Source organism: Neopelma chrysocephalum, unplaced genomic scaffold, assembly GCF_003984885.1.
Source record: "Neopelma chrysocephalum unplaced genomic scaffold, ASM398488v2 Primary Assembly neopelma1_44, whole genome shotgun sequence".
NCBI classification, from domain to species: domain Eukaryota; kingdom Metazoa; phylum Chordata; class Aves; order Passeriformes; family Pipridae; genus Neopelma; species Neopelma chrysocephalum.
This window is the reverse complement of record NW_020897703.1, coordinates 10,117,911-10,131,313: the sequence shown is the minus strand read 5'-3', so window position 1 is coordinate 10,131,313 and position 13,403 is coordinate 10,117,911. Positions and strand designations below refer to the sequence as shown.

General features: G+C 45.0%; 1 protein-coding gene across 1 annotated transcript in view; it reads left to right on the top strand.

Moving 5' to 3' along the window:
• Nucleotides 1-1,109: 1,109 nt before the first annotated feature.
• The window catches only part of ITPRID2 (ITPR interacting domain containing 2), a 41,856-nt gene continuing 29,562 nt past the window's right edge, over nt 1,110-13,403 (top strand). The window contains exons 1-7 of the mRNA XM_027678417.1: nt 1,110-1,422; nt 1,523-1,574; nt 6,909-6,958; nt 7,796-7,852; nt 10,485-10,521; nt 11,806-11,904; nt 12,355-12,563. Coding sequence (XP_027534218.1) covers nt 1,209-1,422; nt 1,523-1,574; nt 6,909-6,958; nt 7,796-7,852; nt 10,485-10,521; nt 11,806-11,904; nt 12,355-12,563 — 718 coding nt within the window. The 5' untranslated portion in view covers nt 1,110-1,208. The remainder of the gene's footprint in view (nt 1,423-1,522; nt 1,575-6,908; nt 6,959-7,795; nt 7,853-10,484; nt 10,522-11,805; nt 11,905-12,354; nt 12,564-13,403) is intronic.

The window sequence follows — 13,403 nt, the reverse complement described above, 5'->3', positions numbered from 1 at the left end:
AGCAGTGGCTGGGATGTGACAGTCTGACCCCCTGCAGGAAGGCAGTGGGGTCCTGCTGCCCAGGGTGGCACCAGCTGGCCCACTATGCCCGCAGTGACTGACCCAGCCATGCTGCTGTCAGGCCAGATGCAGCCAAGGTGGGCAGGGCGCCTGGCACAGGGCTCTTGCTGCAGGGACCTTGGCTGGCACTTCACGCAGGAGACAGTGGTTGAGAAACAGCTCTACATCCCTGACAGTGAAAGCAGCCTTTTGTCTGGTACCTCCTTCACAGACATGGAGACTTGTTTGCCTTTTGCTGGATTTTCAGTTGATTCTGGTGGTTTGAGTACACCCTGAAGGCGATTATAAAAGTTTCAAAGGCACCTAAGATTTTAGCAGGACACGTCTGGTGCTGCTGGCGTCCCTGCAGATCCCTGCCTATGTCCGAGCAGAGGCTGATCTGATTTCACACCCCTGCAACCGAGACAGAAGGCTGTGTGTGCCTAACCAAGTTGTTCCTCTCCTTGTGCCTTCTCTCTCCTCGGCACTCCTGTTCGCCTTGGATAAAACCTCGCAAAGTCTCTCTTCGCCGCTCTGCGTCTCTTTTCGTTTAGAAAAATCCTTTGCGGGCCCAGGCCATAGTCGGCACCTCCGAGCACGGCCAGGCCCGCGGGGCCGCGCTGTCCCAGCGCCAGCCGGTCCGATCCCCGCATTCCTGCCCCATATCCCTGCCCCACATCCCTGCCCCGCGGCGGCCCGGCCCCGGCGGGAGGCCCCGCGCTGCCGCCGGCCCCGCTGCCGTCACGTGGCCGCCGAGTTTTGTCCCCGCAGCGGTATGAGGAAGTCAGAGCCGCCGCCGCCCGCAGCCCGGGCGGGCGCAGCCTCCGCCGCCGCCTCCCCGCGGCGCGACATGTGAGTGAGTACCCGCGGGCAGCCGCGCCGGCCGAGCCCCTGCCCGCCCGCTGCCTCCCGAGTGCCGGCGGGGCCGGGAGCGCCAGTCCGGGGGCAGCCAGGGGCGGCGGAGAGCGGGTCTGGGGGCGGGCCGGGGTGCGGGCTCGGGGCGGGGCGGGGGCGCTCCCGGGGGCTGCGCGGACGGCGGCCCCGCGCCCCCCGGTGGCTCCCGCACGGACGGACGGACAAACGGAAGGCACGTTTTCCCTCGCCCAGCAGGCTGGCTCTCCCCGGCACTCGCCTCCCGGCGTGAGACCCCCGCCGGCGCCGCCGCCTCGATGGAGCAGTCCCCGGCGGCGGAGGAGTGGCAAGGGGCGACACAGAAGAGGAAGGCCTGGGCCAAGAGCCGCGACTCCTGGCAGGCGTCGGAAGCGGAGGATTTCTCGGCAGCGGCGCTGGCCCGCGGCGAGGAGGAGGAAGAGGAGGAAGAAGAGGAGGAAGAGGAGGAGGAGGATCTCGCCGGCGGAGAGCTGCCGCTGGCCGCAGGAGCAGGTCGGTGCTGGGGGGCGGCAGCTCGCGGGCCACAGGGATACCCGCGGGGTGGCCTCGCTGGTACTGACTGTCGGCTTCTGTCTCCTGCTCTGTCCCTAAGGCTGTCACAGCGTTCCCAACGAGAAGATCGCGATATGGCTGAAGGACTGCAGGTGGGTGCTCTCGCCGCCCCCGCCGGCGGGTCCCCGCGGGTTCGCGTGGGCAGCGCCGCGGAGCCGAGCGTGGCACAAAACGCGCTGCGCTGCGAGCGCCCTGCGGTGTCTCCAGCCCGGGCTGCGAGCGGAGCAGCGGTGTGTGTCCGTATGGCCGGAGAGGAGCTGGCTTTCAGCAGCTGCTCTCCCCTTGGTGTCTCATTAATGAGCCTGAAGGCTTTCAGCCACCGAGGGAGGAACTCAGCTGAGGGTAGGGAAGGCAGCATTATTTTGGAAGCTGCACTGATTCTTTCCTAGGGGCTCCAGTTTAAAGCTTCCGGTGTTCCCTTGGCTGGTTTTTAGTGCAGATTCAAAGAAACGGTTGCTTCCACGCCAGTGGTTTCTGTGCGTCTGGGCCTTCAGGAGTGATGGCACAGTTTAGACTAACTTGATTTATCCGAGTCTCTTAATGTCCTCTATCATTAACTTGAGGCACGGTATATGTGGTCCGTGTTCTGCTACTGTTACAAAATAATCTTTGGTGTTTGGAACAGACTGACGACATTACTTTTTCTTCATCCTCCGTCACATAAAAGCATAAATGTAGCAGCTGGTTTTGTCCCATCTTTTTCTCCATTCGGTCCTAACAGCCCTTGGAGCCGGAGTTGATGGGGAGAAGCTAGCAATTAGCTTTCCAGGAGCTAACGATGACATTTCAAGACCTCTCCTACTTGTTATTTCTGGTTTCCTCCTCCTTTTGAGAGCAGCTATGCTAAGATGAAAATTTACCACCGAGATTAGCTATGCCTTTGTGATCTTTTGATCCAATAAGCAGCTGACTGAGCTTAACTCTGTAACTGAAGTGTGGGTTACTTTATAGCTACAGTGTCCTCGGTATAGTTTTCTTCAGATCTTTACAGGTTGTGCCTTGGAGGGGGTATTGGGAGCTACGGGCTAGATATCATACTGTATCCTTAAAATATAATGTTAAGATCTGGCAGACCATTCCTCCAAAATGCTAGAATGGGAGAAGATTTTTCTGACTTTACCTCAAATCTGGTGTTCTGTTGGTCTTCCAAAGTATATGCTTAAAATAAGTATTATGAAATCAGTGCTTTATTAGAAGTGCTTTATTTTTTGAGTGAGGAGGGCAAAAAATGGAGGAGTGGAGGGAGAAGAGGCCCCTGACAGAGAAATTCTTCATAATACTGCAGTGCTACTTTTGTCTGTATCTGCAGGATTTCTGTCTAGAACCTTCCCTGGTCCTGTAGTCCTTACTGTTTCCATACAGACTTTAAGGAATATCACAAAGCTGCAAACTGACAACATAAACATCTAATAGATAGTCAAAATCTTGAGTAATAACACAAAGTTTGTGGTTTTATTCCTGTACTTGGGTAACTATCTATTGTTAAAACTGGCACCACGCACTTCCGTGGAATGTGTTTGCATCTCTGGCAGTTGATTCCTAAAATATGGGTATCTTATTTTACACTCTATTTGCATATTTTACACAAAGGGAAATTAAGCAGAAGTTTAGTCTTTTGCTAATACAGAAATGCAAATTTAGGTGACACATGTTTGTGAAACCTGTTGTGGCCCTTCCATAGAAGTCCTAAAGTATAGCTATTTACTCTTGTAAATCCTTTCAGAAGAATCTTGTGTTCACCCCAGAAAGATAAAATCTTCATTTTTAAAAAATATTTCTTAAACCAAGCTATTCAATCAGAAGTTAGCCTCTGACTCTAACATGCAGGGTGCCAGCATGTATAATTCATGTCTGGTAAGTGCAATGCCAGCTGCCTGAAGTGGTGCACAGTCCCTTGTGTTTTGAAACTGCAGAATAGTTTATTTTTTTGTCTAATATACATGCAAGCAGTAGCTAGCATGTGTAGTCAAGTGATAATTCAATTTGCAGTGTTATAAGTGACTGTATGTATGGAAACCTTGAACTGATTGTCTCTTGATAGCAGTGTACATAGGCAAAGAGGACAGCATTAACAGGTGACAGAATAGCCCTGCAGATACTCTAGTGTTTTATTTTAAAAAAAACAGTGACATTTACAATTGTTTTCATTCCTGAAAGTTCATATTTTACTCCCACATTTTTTATTTGTTTATTTGTTTATTTGCTTGAAGCTTTGATTGCTACAAAGTGTGGTCATACACAGACAGAGCTTCTATTTCTGGTTCATCACACAACCTCATTCTTACAAGTTAGCTCTATAACAAGCTACCATACAGCCATTACTACAAGTGAAGATTCAATCACTAAAATAAAGTATTTTCTCTCTTACATGTTTTCTAAAAGCAGTCCTTCCCATTTTGTCTGAGTTTCTGTAAGTGTTTGTGAAATCAGAAGAAAATTGGCACTTTTAAAATCTCATTTTCTGCTTTGAGTTGGCAGCAGTACCAAAAAACTTAATATCAACCCACTGCATAAATAGATCTGCTTATAAGATTTATTCCTTTCTTTGTTTCTAAAAGCTTCAATAGTGTTCTAATATGGATAAGAAGAATTACTGGCTGTCCCTTGATATTCATGTTAGTGGTTTGGGGCTCTTATTACTTGGCATCTCTGTTTCACATCTGCTTTGGAGGAGAGGAGGGTTCCTAATATTCCATGTTATTTACTTTGGTAGACATGTTTTGTTGTTTTGGTTTTTTTTTCTTTTTTTTTTTTTAATTGTTGTTGTTGGTTTTGGTGTTTTGTTTTTTAAATAAACAACTAAAAGCAAAACTCAAAAGAAAAAGCAAGTATTTATCATACGGTGATAAGAATTATGGAGGCTTAAGAAATGCTGGATGTTACCCAAAGTCTCTGCTTCATTCATGTTTTGGGAATCCTATGCCTTTGAGAAAGGCCTCCTTTGCTCTCTCCCTGATACTTTGAAAAGGCTGTTTGCAGTAATAAGAAAGCTGAAACACAAGTGTTTGTATTATACAGATAGAAAAGAAGAAATTTTTGTCAACTCTTATTATGACGTATATTATTTTGATTGAATATATTTAAACTCTGCCAGTAATACAGGGGATGTGGGAGGTATTTAGGAGCCATCTCCTGTAGATATGCAGGAAGTGAGTTCTTGAAATGCTTCACAAATAAGAGATTTTTTTGCTTCAAGTTTAAAATAAACATGGCTCCTGCCCAATTAAGGCTTTAAAAGCTGAGATTTGAAACACTTTCACAGCACAGTGCAAAATCCTTGTCCTGTTCTGGAAGACCACCCAACCACAACTGGTAGCTGAGCAAACAAACCTATGGGCTGAGAGGAAGCCCCAAGGCTGTGTATCGTCATCCTACCTGATCAGTACCTGTGTCCCATGGCAGTGTGGGCATCAAGAGTTCATTCAGTTCTTCTGTAGGCCAATATTGAGAGAAGTTATTGCTATATATATTAAAATACAATAATAAATGATTGAAAGCAAATAGAAACCTTAGGATCCTTTGATTCAGGCACATACCCACTTACTTGCTCTTTACTGCCTGCTTGTTGCTGTTGGCCTCCCTCCTCCATTCCTGCGTGGCCACTGTGTCAAGGCTGCTGGGATGTGCTGGGGACCTGCCGTGATGTGCCTTCAGCAGGGAGGCCCCTCCTGAGGGCACAGTAAGTGGAAGGGTCCCCCAGCCCTAATGTTCCCAAGTGCACAGGGCTACTCTGAGGCAGAGCCATGGGCCTTGCTCGTGAAAACCAGCCTGGACTAGAAAGGCAGAATTGTCCACGCTGTTGTCCAAAAGGATTTTTGTGTGATACTTGTTCCTAGTTTAAACTGATGTTGTGTCTAGTTCTTAAATGCAAGTTTTTCAAACGCAGGGGGTATATGGCAACAGTGTGCAACAGTGTAGGCAGGACAACAAGGGGTGTTGGACAGGGGTGCTTTTCTGGTAGCTGCTAACATGCTTTAGAGGTGATGGACTTAATTTCTAAAGGAAAATGCCAGCTTTGGTGGTTGCTTTTATGGTTTTCTGCCTGCCAGTGCATGTAGCACTGACCTGGGCTGTCAAAGTCAACACCAGCAAGTTTCTACATCAAAAAGAGGCATGGGAATAGCCACCAGGGAAGGAGAGGAAGAAGGTTGGAAGCGCACCCATCAAAGCCGGGGAGTAAACAACCAGCATAGTTATTACCTCAAGAACATAAGGCTCATTGTAGCGTGACAGGTTTAGACAATGTACCCTATGTTTTTTAGACTCTGACTGGACAGACACGCAGAAACACAGGAGATCTGAGTCTGGCAGAGTCTGTCCTGTCACCTGAAACACAGTTACGCACCTGGATGCTATGGCTGGTTGCCTTAGTGTCCCACTGTAGTGAGGCTTTGCTTTGGTTTGCAAAAGGCGCATCGAAGTGAGCTTGCTCCATATCAGCAGGCCACATGTGGAAAGAGTGAGTTCTTTTCAGAAGGGAAAGAAAAATAAGGTTGTGAAATGTAAGGTCTGTTAGAAAGCAGATGCAAATTTTCCTTGCTTAATTTGGCCATGGCACCACAATAAATACTGTATCAGAGCACTGTTTACTTTTAGGTCTTTGGGCAGGTTTATGTGTTTGTCTAATTAAAAATCCAAATGAAACATACATAATATAGGCACATAAATCATCTGCTTTCCCCTTCTTTATGAGTAATATATTTCTGATTTTGTTTTGAGCCTTGAAAGTTAATGCTGCTGTACTTAGTAGTGACAACTCTTTGGTTAAATATATCTCAGAGACAAAATGTGGAAACATCTAGCTAATGTCAACAAGTGTAGCATGAACCCAGAGAGGAATTGGACCTGTCATTTTTGTGGTTTCTGCTGCTCCTTTTGAGCACCATGAGGTTCTGAAAATCTCTTACCCTTCAGGGAACTAGCAATAGGAGGCATCATCCAAATAAGAGTCAGTATAAAGTATCAGAACTGCAAATGACAGCTAACATAGCTGTCAAGATTTTTATCTTGATTTTTCCTTATCACCTAAATACAGCTTTCCACCTCTCTCTCCCCAACAAGTTTTAAATGTAGAAAAACGGCAGCAGTTTTTGCTGCGTCAATGAGATTGAATTAGTCCATTAGTCCCATGCTCATTTTTTCTCAGTGTTTTGCTGAGAAGCCCATGGTTTTCCTCAACAGGGGGCTGCTGCCCCTGAAGGTGTTTGAGCTTTGCAGTTATTAAGTTTTGTTGTGTTTCTCTACAAGGTGTATTTGTATAGTGGGCTGAGGATCGTTTAGGAAGTTATTGCCAGTCCTCAGATGTTTGTGCTTTCTGGGGGCGGAGGGAGGGACAACTGCTGCTATCACAAGCTTGTTACATGCTGTAAGGAAGGACATGAAGCAGCAAGTTTTTTAAATAGTATTAATCTCTTCTGTGGTTTCAGAACGCCTCTAGGAGCCTCCCTGGATGAGCAAAGCAATCCTCTGTTGAAGGGTAAGGAAGGGCTTTATCTACTGAAACCTCTTTTGCTGGAAACTGCGCTTTCATGGACATTCATCTGAGACTTTGGCTGTTTAGTAGGAGTACAAACCACAGCGTGGTCCGTGTTGCAGAGTTATTCTCACACTGGAGCAATTGTGCCCAAGAAATTGGAGAAGGGGGAAAAGAATCTGAATAAGACTTTCTGGAGATATAAGCAAGCTCTAAAATAAAGCCTCAAAATGTGCAGGGAGGTAATTTTGTCTCCAAGCTTGCAACCATTAGGCAGTCTCTGCCTCTAATAACTCTGATTGCCACACCTGAAAGTTTTACTGAGCAGGTCTGAATACTAAAGTTCAAAGTACAGTGGGAATGTGAAGGTGGTGACAGGGTGCAGAGGAATTACTTGCTGTGCCTGGAGTCTTCACTTCAACTCTTAATCCAGTACAGGGAGGTGAGAGGGGAATGTCCAAGCTGGACTCAGACTCTGGATCCCCCTGGTAAGATGTCTGGAGGATAGATAACCGAGCAGCAGAAAGCACAGATGTGTTGAGTGGTACCTCCAGGTTCCTGCTTGTAGTTAATTTGCTTGCACATTGACTCAGGGATGTTTCTGAGCACAAAACTAAAACACTCTTGTAGTTGTTCTCTTTCAAAGTAATTTTTCTGTGTTCTGAAATGTAACTTCTCACTCTTAATGCATTTTTACTGCATGAGTAATGCAGGGATTTTAAATATAGTCCGGTTATATCTTGTATCAAATGAAGTATTTTGGTAATATCTTTAGATAAGCTGCTGGAAGGAAAACACTGGAGCATTTTAGTTGTTGAACTACTAACTGTATGTTTTCAGGCATGGTGGTGAGAAATGGAGGAAGTTTTGAAGATGACTTATCCCTGGGAGCTGAAGGTGGGTGTGGCAGGATTATGACTCTTTTTCTAGCAAAAAAAATTACGTTCAGTCATCTGATTTTTATTTTGAATGACAGCATTGGCTAGAAAATCAGGATGAAGCACAAAGAAAAATGCAGGAAGATTTGCTTTTTGAAGTTATTTAGACTACTGCTAGTGTTAAACATTCGGGGTCTCTGACACAAAGGTCAGAGGCAGCCCTGAATTTGCTTCTGCCTTCTCATTTTAATACCCACAGTGACAGCATAGCCTGAAGCCCTCACCAAGGCTGTGAGAAAATGATTTCTCCTACTTGCTCTTCTTGTCCGTGGGTTACTCTTGGCAGCCATGCATGCCCCACTTCCACTGAATCCCTCGGGAGTGGCATGTTCGGGCTTTTGAAAGGAGGAATGAAATTCTGTCAGCCAAGAGGCAAACCCGTTAAGGGCTAAGTGCTTTTAAAAATGAAAAGCACCAAAGCTGAGTAAGTATTTTGTATTAGCCACTACATACACTTGCCTTTGCTAGCTGCTTGCCTTTTCTTTTCTCTTCCCTTTTTTAAGGGGAAGGAGATATGGCTGTTCCTGGTTTACGTCTTTGTAAAAAAGATTTCTGGCCTTTCTCTTGATCATGAGTTAGAGGTGTCCATAAGCAAACTAACAAAAGCACTGTGGATTCTGTTTTAACAGCAGCATCTTGAAGTAAAATAGCAAAAAGCTGTCTTACAAACCAGGTCCTGTGGTTAACTGCAGGACAGGGGATATAAGACATTATCTGTTTTCAGTGTTGGAAAAAAAAAGACAAAACTACTCTCCTGCTTTAGCTTTTAATCTTTTTTGAATTACAGCTTTTGCAAAGTGTCAGAACTTGTATGGTAGAAAGCCCTTTTTTTCCACATTAGTCTTGCCAATGGTGTCAAAGTAGTGGGACAAGGCCTGGAGGAAAGAAGTATCTTTAATTTGTAAAAATTTAAGACTTTTAAGGGTAAAAGTTTAGCTGGTAATGACCTTGATCTGATAATGGTGGAAAAGCAGTAAATGAGTCCCTTGCTGCAATAGATTGAATAGGATTAAATTTTCTTACTGAGTCTTTTCCACTTGTTAGATTGCCTGTAGTACAAAAATTTCATAGGAAAAGTTTCTTTGTAATGATAATCCAAGGTCTGAGCATATGACCCAAGAATACAAGAGTCAATATATTTTAGAACACCATGAAACTTTTTTCTTTTAATTTTTTCTCTTATAATTTCTAAGGACTTCTGCTTTTTATGAGTCTTTAGCATGACTTAGCAGAAGGTAATTTCCCTCTTTTTCAGATGAAAATTGATGGTTGATTTTTCTGGGTAAGATGTGGGTGTTTCTGCTGGGCTTTGCTTCCCATCCAAGAACAAGAGGACAACAGAGCTGCTTGGAGCAGTGCTGCGTGCCCTGCCAGACAGACAGCCCCTTTGAGGCTGGTATGAATGGCCTGCCCTTGTGCAGCTGTGACTGCCTGAATCCAGATACAAGCCAGAGCCCGGTGTGAATGGTACAGAGGGCATTGGGCAGGGACCCCAGCCCACTGCTGAGCTATTTGAACCTATGGTTCAAATTAGACACTGGATAATCCTTATAGATAGGCTTACCTTCATATATGGGCAAGAATATTAAAAAAAAGAAAACACAAATGTGGGATCTGTGTTTTGTATACGTTTCAGTTTCTTTGTGATGCCTCTGAAACCAAGAGAGAAGTTGGGAGGTTTCTGTGTTTTACTCTCGGTTGCTGACTTTACCCTGCTGGCACAGTGAATTGAGATGTAGGGTTTTCCTGGCAGTGCGTGTGACATCACTTTGCTCTTTTCACAGCTGATTCTGAGGGCTGCTATAACATGTGCTTCTTGCTGGTCTCCTGGGGCAAGCTTGTTAATGCTCAGTTGCTTCTTTGGGGAACCCATAATTTAAGTGTGGGGTTCAGTTCTGAAAGAATAATGCTGCCTGGGATGTTCCCATGTGGTGCTCAGCTGATCTGGCTGCAGAAAGTGCTGACTTGCCTGTCAGAGGCTGGTGACCAGGTGGCTTGGTACCTGACAGCCAGCCTCCCTCCAGAGCCCTCTCAAGTCCAAGCATGTCCTCTGGCCCCATCAGCACCACAGGCTTCACTGAGCTCTTGTCCATGTATTGCACAGCTCAGGCAGCCATGGCCCTGCCCCACTTTGCTGATAAAAAGGTGAACAAGTAAAGTCTCAGCACTGGGCCATGGGGCCAGCTGCCTTTCTTGTGTTCTTTACTTTCTCTACTGGAGCAATCTTTGCCTGCCTGTCCTCCTCCCCTTCCCACCCAGGAACAGCCCTGCAGCTGGTAATCGCGTCTTCAGTTGCAAAGCAATAAATGGTTTATATAACAACTACTAGCTTATCACAATTTAAATTTCAGGTTTATGTGATTAATGGCAGTATGTAAACGTATGTCCATGAGAGATTTTATTTTAAACAGAGCTTGAATAAACCAGATCATCTTTATATCAGCCCTTGACAATCACATTTATATGGAAAAAGAAAAATCTGGTTTATGCAGGAGTATTGGTAAATGTGCTCACTGTCTGCTTCTTTGTACTGATTGTGGAAGTGTAATTATGAAGGGGACTGGATGTAACTACTTCTTCTTTCTCTACAGCTAATCAACTACGGAGTGATACCCAAATGGAAACATGGTAAAAATCTTTTTGTGTGTTTGTTTACTTCAGAGGAATATTTATACTGGAGGGCAGGAGGGAGGTTGGGCAGTGGAACTCATGGGGGCTACCACAGAGGTAAAGCTCTTCTCATGTCTGTTTACATAAGAGGCAAGGAGAAGACCTAGATAACACAGAAACAGTCATTAAGAGATGCAGGAAAAAAATGCAGATTTTTATTCTTCCAGGAGACCTGACATAGATTTCGGAGTTGCAGGAGGAAAACAGAGAAATGACAAATCTTAGTAACTTATCATGATTAACCTTCTTTGCCTCACTGATCAGTCACCATTTCAGAAATTTCAAGGGAAGATTAGTTTTGCTTGTAACAGCAGATATCCTTTGGGAGTGGGGAAAAAAAAAGACTTTCAGAGAGGAGAGACTCCTGCTTTATAGTGTGCTGAAACTAGAACCTCACTGAAACTTCAGCAAAGACTGCACAGCCGCTGTGGGCAGCAGTCTCTCTACTCCTCTGGAGCTGGGCTCTGTAAATACACTTTTAGGTAAATCCTCTGCCTTCTTTGATTTTTCGGTAGCTGTTCTGGTGGGAGTGTGTGTATGTTAGGCTTTATATGGTAAAATTCGCCCTGGAAAAGTTTGTCCCCCAGAGAGATTGGCAATAAAAGTACGTTTGAGCACAGGGTACCACCTAATGCTCAGACAGCTTCTTCAGATGCTGGGAAGAAATAGTTTGGGAATGGGAAAGAAACTGGCCCGCAATCTGGGTTGGCACTCATCTTGCTTCATTTCCTCCATTCTGGAGCCTCTTCAGCTTCCCCAGCCAGGTCCAGGGCAGTTTGCAGTCTTGTGCTGCTGGTGGGTGGCAGCTAGGGTGAGGGGGAGCTGGGTATCCAAGGCAGAGGGACAGTGGCCTTGCCATGGAGAGGTGGTCCTGGAGGAGGCAGCAGCACAGGGAAGTAAGGAATGGCAGGGCAAGGACTGTTCCCCCAAGGCTGGGCTTCCTTACTGGAGGAGGGTGGGATCAGGGAGGGTGGGGCAGCAAGGGCAGATCGGGGATTTGTTTTCTCAGCTTGCATTTGCCTTCAAGTTCTTACCGTCTATGTACATTTTTACTGAGGCGTCCCAGGGTTTGCTTTTGTTACTGTATTTCAATAAATGACATGGCTAATATAAACCAGATAACACTGAAGAGGAAAAGAGAAATTCAGCAGCGCTGGAGGATTAGCTCTCCAGTGAGACAGAGAATTGAGTTCCCGAACGAAAGAGGTTTATCACAGGGGTCTTCTCTGTTTGTGTTGACAGCAATGGTGTACTGGCAAAGGACAGGAGGCTGCAGTTCCACCAGAAGGGGAGAAGTATGAACTCTACCGGGTCTGGAAAAAGCAGTGCAACTGTTTCAAGGTAAAAGAGTGTTATGTTTTGAAGGTCTGTTCCTCAGTTAAATGAGTTTGGCTTGTTTTATGTGCTTGTTGCTTTTAGTAGGGAGAAGGCAATTTGCATGTGGTTGCTTGAAAAACTTCTTTTGTTTTCAGTTGTGGTTAGCAGTAAATGCTAACAAATGGACCTAAACATTAGAAATGCCTGAAATTTCAATGGCATTTTGAAATCTGAGCTCTACAGATATAAATTACAGGATTTGATCTGTGATGTGTCTGGGCCGGTGGCTCTGGGTGATGGGAGCCAAAACTCCAGATGCAGAGATCTCCACAATTATTTCCAAAAGTAGTCTAAGCTGTAGGAGTTGAAAGTTCAATAAACCAATTTGGCTGCTGGGGTGAATTAGCAGTTGGACAGAAGGGACTGGATCTTGAAAGGAGAGAGGTAGATGGTAAACATCTTTCATTTGTCTAGTGTTTCTGAATTACTGGAGCTTTATGAGGAAGATCCTGAAGAAGTGCTCTATAACCTTGGGTTTGGAAGAGATGAACCAGATATTGCTTCAAAAATTCCAGCAAGATTTTTTAATTCATCATCATTTGCCAGAGGGATAGATATCAAAGTGTTTTTGAATGCCCAGATACAGCGGATGGAAGTGGAAAATCCAAGTTTTGCTTTAACAAGTAAGTATTTTTTTGAAGCACAGCTTATTTACGATTTTATTAACTATGTAAACAACCCCAAAAGAAGGTGTGTGTCTAATATTCTGGCAAAATCCCTTTACAGCCTGAAGGGCAAATTCTATTCAGATTTCATAATAAAACTCTTGCTTGGTCTTAAATATGGCAAGAGGTTACTATCAGGGTGTACTCCTTGGCGTGAGTGGAAGGGGTTTATAGTGGGGCTGGGAAATGAAAGGCATCCTGTAAAGTATGCTGCCTCTGGTTTGTATCATTTCCATCTCTTACTCCTAAGCTTGTTTTCTGTTGTAGCTTTAGAGCACTGGAACAAATAGCGATATCCCTCTGTTTCTCGTGTTCTTCAGTTTCTGGGTGGCAGTGACCTATTTCTGTCTTTGTTGAAATCTGGGACAGTATTTCTATTGACTTGGACAGGAGCTTTGTTAGGTCAGTAATGAGTGTTGCTGAAATGAGGGCATAGCTGAAATGTGCTCTTGTAGTTGTAGATGGAGAGAGCAATGCAAGTAACACTTTCTTCCTAGCCTTTTGTAAAGTAACTTGCACTCACATATGTGTGCCATTTTTTGACTTTGTAACAGCTTTCCATGCTGTTCTTTTGCATTTAGTAAAGATTCTTGAAATGGTTTTTCTTTTTTTTTTCATAGTATGGTATCACTTTCATGTTACAGGACTAGGCAGTGTTAAGTCAGCCTTTGGGGGCTTTGATATAAGTAGGAGAAGGTTTATGGGGGTGGGCAGAGGTTGTGATCAAAATTCCCTCATCAGTTATGAAGAGCTGTCTTTGAGAAGTCAAAGCATCATGTAGAGACAGATCAACAAGTC